At 36.0% G+C, this 10,189-nt stretch overlaps 1 protein-coding gene across 1 annotated transcript; it reads left to right on the forward strand.

The window, feature by feature from the left end:
- Positions 1–985: 985 nt before the first annotated feature.
- Positions 986–5,106, forward strand: LOC132545963 (hairy and enhancer of split-related protein helt-like). The gene is made up of 4 exons (XM_060209645.1): positions 986–1,012; positions 1,435–1,536; positions 3,050–3,146; positions 4,619–5,106. The coding sequence occupies exons 1-4, from the start codon at positions 986–988 to the stop codon at positions 5,104–5,106; spliced, it is 714 nt and encodes a 237-aa protein (XP_060065628.1).
- Positions 5,107–10,189: the final 5,083 nt, after the last annotated feature.

Below are 10,189 nucleotides of genomic sequence, written 5' to 3' on the forward strand. Positions count from 1 at the left end.
TGGAGACCTGCTGTTCAGGTAGATACCTGTTAATTGGCAACAATGTAAGTCGGGTCAAGACAACAAACAAATTAAAATACATTAAAAAATAGAAGTAAGAGCATAACTTTTCAAACAGGAATGGACAGAGTCATGTCTATCACATAAAACCACGAACGCTTGTTTGTAATACTTAATGTAGTCATAACAATTGCATAAAGATAACGACATAGGAGATACGTGAGTCAGTTTTTCACTAATATACAGTTTAAAAGTACCAATTAGTCCCGAGATTTCCTTGTTAAGTATGGCTAGTAATTACAGAAGTATACGGCCTTTTGTTAAGCTTCTTCATGCTGTTCTGTTATAATCACACTACTTTAATGACTGAAAATATAGAGAAAAGTGACCACAAGAGAAGTCTGTCATATGGTCATACTCGCTATTCGGGCAACCCCGCAATTAAGACCATTTTTGTCCAGTCCCAAGGGTGGTCCTTATATTAAGATTTCAGCGAATGGAACAGTTTCACCGTTGCATCTAACTGGATTTTATATATTTAAAACATATCTAGTTGTACAATACACCCTACTACTTTGCCTCCAGAATACCATTAGCGTGAATGATCGATTATTCGTCACGAACAAATTAAGTTGAAACTTCTGACAAACATAACCTTGGTTACAGTATCTAACAGGGCGCGTGCAGTCGCGGTGTCGCACGTGCTTGACCACCAATTTCGCGTAATTCAGTCGCGTGCCGTTGCATGTTTGCTAGACGGAAGCACGGGTCTTATTGTTGTCGATTTCAAGAGATGCCGGAACTTCTGCTCCACGACGGTTTGACTGGTCGACCGGTCACGTGTCGCCATGGCAACACCGGCATTACGTGAGTATATAGGTGGCTGTAGTCTCGAGCTTTTCACAGATTGATTCTGACATCAAAATGCTTGAATGATTTCTCCTTGGGAAAATTAATAGAGCAGCATATATAGATATATCTGAAGATGGCCCCAAAGGAACCAAAAGTCGCAGTAAGTATCAAATTTGATGTAAATAAGCTCTATGTAAATCATATGCGGATGAGACGGAATAAATCTATTAACGGAATGAACAAACATAAAAAAACAATCTACAGTACCAACGGTACAATTAAACACCACAACACATTTTAGGGATACAACATAAATACTAAACATAAAGAAAGGTATCCCTAATGTAAGAGAAGGATCTCTGAAACATACACGCGTCATTCTCAATCTTAGTTTTGCATTGCTTACATCATTGTTTTGAATAAGGAAAGTAATGTTAATGCTAAATTAAAAGCGAAACTATTAACGGATGTTTATACAGTAAGTATAAAAACTAAGGATAAAATCTTATAAGATATATATGGCTGTTCGTTCCTCTGTATATCAATATCAGGTACATATATATCTTACTCTGTTCATCTAAGGAACAATCCTCTCACAAGGTGATAGAAAAACGGAGGAGAGATAGGATCAACGCCTGTCTGTCGGAACTCAGCCAGACCGTACCAGCGGCCTTCTCCAAACAGGTAAGACTGTTATACTATTAAACTGGTAGTCAAAACTAAAGAGATAGTTATCGTTACACTGTCCAAAAAAAAGACAATGCCACACCACCATACTGATATACGTAATCAATATCACATCATCATACAGGTAGTCAATATCACATCATCATACAGGTAGTCAATATCACACCATACAGGTAGTCAATATCACACCATCATACAGAGTCAATATCACATCATACAGGTAGTCAATATCACATCATCATACAGATAGTCAATATCACACCATCATACAGGTAGTCAATATCACACCATCATACAGGTAGTCAATATCACACCATCATACAGGTAGTCAATATCACACCATCATACAGGTAGTCAATATCACATCATCATACAGGTAGTCAATATCACATCATCATACAGGTAGTCAATATCACATCATCATACAGGTAGTCAATATCACACCATCATACAGATAGTCAATATCACACCATACAGGAAGTCAATATCACATCATCATACAGATAGTCAATATCACACCATACAGGAAGTCAATATCACATCATCATACAGGTAGTCAATATCACACCATACATGTAGTCAATATCACACCATCATACAGGTAGTCAATATCACATCATCATACAGGTAGTCAATATCACACCATACAGGAAGTCAATATCACATCATCATACAGGTAGTCAATATCACATCATCATACAGGTAGTCAATATCACACCATCATACAGGTAGTCAATATCACACCATCATACAGGTAGTCAATATCACACCATCATACAGGTAGTCAATATCACATCATACAGGTAGTCAATATCACACCATACAGGAAGTCAATATCACATCATCATACAGGTAGTCAATATCACACCATCATACAGGTAGTCAATATCACACCATCATACAGGTAGTCAATATCACACCATCATACAGGTAGTCAATATCACATCATACAGGTAGTCAATATCACACCATACAGGAAGTCAATATCACATCATCATACAGGTAGTCAATATCACACCATCATACAGGTAGTCAATATCACACCATCATACAGGTAGTCAATATCACATCATACAGGTAGTCAATATCACACCTTCATACAGGTAGTCATTCACACCATCATACAAATAAAGGTAAGGTGTTATATTTTTGCAGCACAAATGCATCAAAATGAAGCAACATCACACTGATAACAATGTTTGCATCAAAGATTATTTATCATAATACCTGTCAAACAAAATCATTCAACCAAACACGTTCCTGTGTACTCACGGTCCACGTAAGTATAGTTACCGTACCAACTACATACACAGGCCACACACAAACAGTAATTTATTTTCAATGAAAGCAAGTGTCTAAAGCTGTTTCATTAATATATATGCTGAGTCTCAGTCGATATTTGTTAATATAACATTTAGCAATCGCTACGAAAGGGTGATATTTAGACACAAACTTGTGCAAACACACTTTACTTAATATAAGCACTTGATCAGAAATTGTTTGTTTCTAGAGCGCTGGCAAACTAGAAAAGGCCGAGATTCTAGAGATGACTGTGGAGTACTTGCGAGCGGTCCAGACAACAGAGATAGGTACTCGATTCGATCATGGTAGGTAGTTTACAAAACGATGTCATGTGGCTTCCCATTTTTCTCTTACTTAAGGGACACTTAATAATGTGTTATCAGGTTACATAAAATGATACAGTGTGTCACTATGAATGATATTATCTAACGTATATCTAAAGGGTATAGTCCACAAAATATATAGATAGTATAAAGTAAAAGTAGACGATTAAGCAAGACAAAGTACGTCTAAACTAGAAAACGAGACATGTAATGACGTCAACACACAGTATCCGTACATCTGTTGTCAGGGATGTGTTTATACCGACATTTCATTTAATCACCGGCTTATACAAATGCTCTATACTCGACATAGCTCCTGAGTGAATTTCATCATGGCTTGTCATACAAATGAAATTAAATTGATCCAATGACATATATAATAAAACGGTACCCATAATACCCTCTGACTGCCATTGCCGTGTCATATTATAAAGGGATTTTTTTTATAATAATCATTATTTCAATTCATTATTTGTCTCTGCTGTACCTGGTTCTAAGGTGCTATTCACTTGTGTGTCTTTGGAATAATATTCCGTGTTGTTTTGGTAGAACTTTGTTGAATAGTTTGCAGAATAACCTTATCGTTCTTATTTCTATGGACTTCAAAATTTACGTAAAAGTACACTGCGACAGTTCATGCATGAATGACCCGAGGTACCCACTCAGCAGACAAAACAATTACTATTTCTCGACATCTAAATCGTGAATTGACCATGCCTAGTGCGACAGTTGCTTGTTATTTCATTCCGCACGTGACCTAAGAAAGAAGCATTAGATTTTCGCGTGCTGTGTGCGTGGACAGCACGCTTGGCACGTGACATACACGTGCGACTTATCAGATAATAACTACCAGTAAGGTAACATATCGCAAGAATTGCGCATTGTAACGTCGCAATGTTACGAACACGTGAGTAAATTAGTTTTAAACACCCGCATCTACGTCTGTTGTCTTGAAATGCAAAGTGACACAAAGAAATGGCGGATTGATCCCTTGTTTTGGGACATGAGACCGTGTCTCACCTAAGGGTCTATTAAAACGGGATTCATCATAGATCCCGTGATAGGCGTGTACAAAGAACTACGGACATCCCCTCAAATCGAGCCATGCATACAACAAAGGCGTCGTATGACAGCTACGCGCCACTAATTATACGTCACACACAGGCTCGCAGAATACTCGTCACGGCTGGCGTGGTGCGCATGGAGGCTGGTGCGGTATACGTGCCTTTGTTGCACTGACGCTGTGGAGTGTCGTAATGTTTGCTCCACACACTGTCATCTCCACGTAAACACTAATTAAAAAGATGTAAAAATGTCACACACCTGTCCGTTTATGTCACAGGAGGATTATCTGTAGAATTTGTTAGTTTTCATACAATGCTTACAACTCTTATGTTGCTAGTATCTTTGTCAGTAACCTTCCATAAACTTAAAGGAAAAGTTTTGTGTTACAGGTGAATGGTACAGCTCTGACGTTTGGGCTGATTTTGTTCACCATTACCAAGCTGGGTACGACGATTGTGTTCGGGAAATCGTTCGCTATATGACAGACGTGGAAGGTCTTCAGGCAAGCGATGAACGATGCATGCGTATAATTTCCTACCTTCAAACACGTTTTCGCGCAGACTCGTCTGTAAGCGGAGGGTCTGCTTACCGTGACGTTTTACAACGACTGACGTCATTAGCCAAATCTCGAGCGTCACCTCCTGAGAACAGATCTTACAGATATACTCCATACGTGTTACCGACTAGAGATCTCGCAAAAACAACACATGGATTATTTACCAACATGTTCAGCAGTAGCTTTTCAGATGATAGCAGTGGCAGAATTATAGGATCGACAGACAGTACATCGTCCCGACTCTCCCCTCCCGACTTGACCAGGACTCCAAGACCTGAAGACAGGCACCAGGCAAGTTTGCCTTATTTCAGGGGAAAATGAACATACAATTTGATGTCATCGTTGTATATAAATATGTTTATATTTATTTTTTATTTTACTTTTGTCTTTTAAGAATCACTGACCAAAGAATACAAATTACCATGTGCATGGCCGTTTTAGTGTTTTTCTTTAAATTGTTTTAGCATTGTTTCTCACGAAGATCCAACAACGGAAAGTCTACAGGTGTATTAACGTGAATATTATTGTGAATCAATACCAGTGTTACTTATATTCCGGTAAATATTCTAAATAAAGAGCTGTGTGAATGACGGCAAAAACTATCTCATATCAAAATTGACATGTTGCACAATTATATGACAACTCTGGCCATTTTGTTTAATATGACACCACAAATGATATCCTTCACTGAAACCTTTGAAAACACTAGACACATCCAGCGATTACCCACGAAAGATAAATGGTAAGTTTGGATTACTGTATACCGATTTATCCACTTTTTGTAATAGCAAGGACAGAGGAATGGTGTTAGAAGGAGTATAGTCTGTTTCAGATGTTTACCTGTGTTTTTATTCTATATCGGAATATCAATATCATCTAATATCAAATAAAATGATAGGAAATTTATGAACCTTAAACAAATAATTAAAGTTTTACATACCTGTATTCTTACTTCATGTTAATATAACACCACTACACAATATGTATCAAGAGAATTATGTAAAGTTAAGTGTATTGTAGTGTCGAAGAAATGTTACATACTTCTTTGTATTTCATTTCAATAAATGTAGAATTACATGTGATGTGTATCATGAAATGTAATATGATTATATGTAGGCTTATCATATTAATTTATGACTCTAAAAGATTTTGATTTTAAAAAAGTATAGTATAGTATCTCAGGTAACAGATAACACAGGATTAAACACAGCTATATTAACTCAGGTGGAATGTATAAGTATGAAACTGACTATAATTTGTTTGCCATTGTCTTCATAAAACAACACCTGTCTTTGTCTTATAAAATGTTATCAAATCGGGAAGCTCCCGTGCGGAGAGCACACTACCATATCATACCTCCCATTTCAAATATTGATTCGTGTAATAAAATGTCTTTGTCCGAAGCCTTGTCATGTTCTTGTTATTATCGTTCATTACTTAAATTTACAATAGTGATGTTCATTTAAAGGAAGGAAAGACAAATAAAACGCAATATTAATATGAAAATCAATAAAACCACGAAGTGCTTGTAATCATTCACTCCGACTGCGGCGTATTGTCGTATCAGCTTATTAATGTATATTTCAGAATGAATTCAAAATTGTCGGAGCTAATCTTAAGTTTAAAGATATGTCCGATATTTATCATAATCTTCCATGAAAAGATAGGATACATATCAATAAATCACCTGTTGTTTACTTTCTAAATACAATCAATCAATTTTGATAAAGTAAAAAGGACACGAGTCTGTTCATTTGACATTAGACAATGTTGAAAAATCAAACTGATGCTCAAGATTGAGAGAGAGACACACACAGAGAGAGAGGATTTGTTTGAACTGGTTCTTTAAAGAATCACATTCCGATTCATTCCACTTCGATAGAAAAGCCTACCACAAGACGGACTAGAAACCAGCTGACCCAACAGTTTTTTTTAATATATTGCAAAATGCCCAGTGTGTTACCCTGACAGCATGTTCCTACAGTTTTAGTCACTAGCTAAATAGTGCAACACCGATTGTATAACGACAAATCGTAGATTGACTTTGAAATGCTTGTATGCTCATCATTGTTTGTATCTGTACATACTCAAGATTTCAATTTGCCCAGGGCCTTGAACTGTCATCCTATATCAGTGAATATGTTAAGGATGGGGATTACTCGCCGAATTGTGTGCGTTATCTAACATTCATATCGAAATATTTACGATTATTACTATATATTTATCGTTTATGCTGAAAACAAAGCAAAGGAGAGGCGTGTTTACATAGTTCGCAGAAGTGGAGACGTTTATACTTTCTGTTAAGGTGAACAAGGTGTGGTATCTTATCTCCCGATGATAAACCCATCACCTCGTCTACCGATGTTCATAGGTCAACAAGTGACTAAGGTTACTCTGTCAATATCCGTAGCTGGTACAGGTGGGGTGCACAGGTGACAAGTTTTTCACTCCCATATCAACGTATCATACCCTTAACATTACTTACAATATCACAACTTCAAATAAGTTATGTATTTAGTAACGTGTCTTGATCGTTTTCAATATCGATCTACCTGTTACCTCTGTTACCACTTGTTAGTTTATCTCAGCGAATGGAGGCGCATTTTGTTGAGTCAACTCGTTGTCCGGTTGTGCCACATAAAAACTAGGATAAAACTTGAACGGTACTTGCTGTTCAAAAGACTCTTAAAAGTGTTTAGGGTAGTTCTAGCTTTATATCGCAAGAAATTTATCTTTAGTGCTAAAGTAGAATATTGTAATGATCCGCCTACAAATGTGATATACTTTCAGGCTGACAGAGACATAACCTAAACCGCTGTATTATTTGATGTTAAAACATGTAAAATGAGAAGCGTCTCCATTGACGACACCTGACATATGAATCTTGGTAAATCCCAGAAAGTAAAGTCTCGTTTTCAATTGAGAACCAGGTATTCAACGATTACTCTGACGACAGTAAAACTCCCCCATATTTCTCATCAACCTGCATCTTTTGAAACTGTGCTATGATTTTGTCTGTCAGTTGACTTCTTGAACGAAAATCGTGACAATGGGAACAGGCTACTGAATATCGAATCAACTGCGACATGTACACGGGTTGGGAATGCTTGGGTTGTTGTTTACATGAAATGAAAAAAATCACAATGGGGCAACCGAAATCATCACGCTTATCATAAAGCTTGGCGGAAAACTGTTCATGTTGGTTTCGCTGTAGGAAAAGATGAGATAAGCGGGTGAAGTATAAAGAGTCTGTCGAGACCTTTATTTCCAATTCTGGTGGGTATATACGATTAAACGACTTTGTCAAGGTTTTTGTGACCTGTGTTGGTAAGCTCTTCGATAAATTCAGATTCGAGTTCCAATAGGTATGCCAAAAGTCTGTTGAAAGTTCATACCACCAAACTCGACGAAGATGTCGTCAACCGGAAACACGATAATTTTTCTATTTTCGTAAATTTCCTCTTCGATAAGGGCGTATTTTCACGAAATAAGCCTCAACATAGCTCATAACCATATACAGGGCATCCCAAATATATGATACTATTACAAAATGCAGCAACTTTGCTCATCTTTAACGGATAATTTTCATTTATACCTCAAACTAAAGGTGACATTTAAAATGTTTTGTTTAAAAACATTACGGGAAAATACGTCAATGCCATTATAACATCGTCAATGACATCATAACTAACTAGTCATATTTCTGGCAGATTCTCAAGGTGGCTCTTTCCAAAAACACGGACAAAGAAAGTGCTAAAGGATGTTAGGTAGTAATTGTTAGTAACATAGATATAAGTAACCTGATAGTGTACGAACAGGATGTTAGGTAGTAATTGTTAGCGACATGATTGTGTACTAACAGGATGTTAGGTAGTAATTGTTAGTAACCTAGATATAAGTAACATGATTATGTACTAACAGGATGTTAGGTGTTTATTGTTAGGGTAACATGATTGTGTACTAACAGGATGTTAAGTGTTTATTGTTAGTAACATGATTGTGTACTAACAGGATGTTAGGTGTTTATTGTTAGTAACATGATTGTGTACTAACAGGATGTTAGGTGTTTATTGTTAGTAACATGATTATGTACTAACAGGATGTTAGGTAGTAATTGTTAGCAACATGACTGTGTACTATCAGGAAGTTAGGTAGTTATTGTTAGTAACCTAGATATAAGTAACATGATTATGTACTAACAGGATGTTAGGTAGTTATTGTTAGTAACCTAAATATAAGTAACATGATTATGTACTAACAGGATGTTAGGTAGTTATTGTTAGTAACCTAATATATAAGTAACATGATTGTGTACTAACAGGATATTAGGTAGTTATTGTTAGTAACCTAGATATAAGTAACATGATTGTTTACTAACAGGATGTTAGGTAGTAATTGTTAGTAACATGATTGTGTACTCACAGGATGTTAGGTAGTAATTGTTAGTAACCTAGATGTAAGTAACATGATTGTGTACTAACAGGATGTTAGGTAGTAATTGTTAGTTACATGATTGTGTACTAACAGGAAGTTAGGTAGTAATTGTTAGTAACCTAGATATAAGTAACATGATTGTGTACTAACAGGATGTTAGGTAGTAATTGTTAGCAACATGATTGTGTACTAACAGGAAGTTAGGTAGTAATTGTTAGTTACATGATTGTGTACTAACAGGATGCTAGGTGTTTATTGTTAGTAACATGATTGTGTACTAACAGGATGTTAGGTAGTAATTGTTAGTAACCTAGATATAAGTAACATGATTATGAACTAACAGGATATTAGGTAGTAATTGTTAGTAACCTAGATATAAGTAACATGATTATGTACTAACAGGATGTTAGGTAGTTATTGTTAGTAACCTAGATATAAGTAACATGATTATGTACTAACAGGATGTTAGGTAGTAATTGTTAGTAACATGATTGTGTACTAACAGGATGTTAGGTAGTAATTGTTAGTAACCTAGATATAAGTAACATGATTATGTACTAACAGGATGTTAGGTAGTTATTGTTAGTAACATGACTGTGTACTAACAGGAAGTTAGGTTGTAATTGTTAGTAATCTAGATATAAGTAACATGATTGTGTACTGACAGGATGTTAGGTAGTAATTGTTAGTTACATGATTGTGTACTAACAGGAAGTTAGGTAGTAATTGTTAGTTACATGATTGTGTACTAACAGGAAGTTAGGTAGTAATTGTTAGTTACATGATTGTGTACTAACAGGATGTTAGGTAGTAATTGTTAGTAACCTAGATATAAGTAACATGATTATGTACTAACAGGATGTTAGGTAGTAATTGTTAGTAACCTAGATATAAGTAACATGATTATGTACTAACAGGATGTTAGGTAGTAATTGTTAGTAACCTAGATATAAGTAACATGATTATGTAC

Source organism: Ylistrum balloti, unplaced genomic scaffold, assembly GCF_031769215.1.
Source record: "Ylistrum balloti isolate Yb309-2 unplaced genomic scaffold, AGI_CSIRO_Ybal_v1 Utg369870, whole genome shotgun sequence".
Lineage (NCBI taxonomy): Eukaryota > Metazoa > Mollusca > Bivalvia > Pectinida > Pectinidae > Ylistrum > Ylistrum balloti.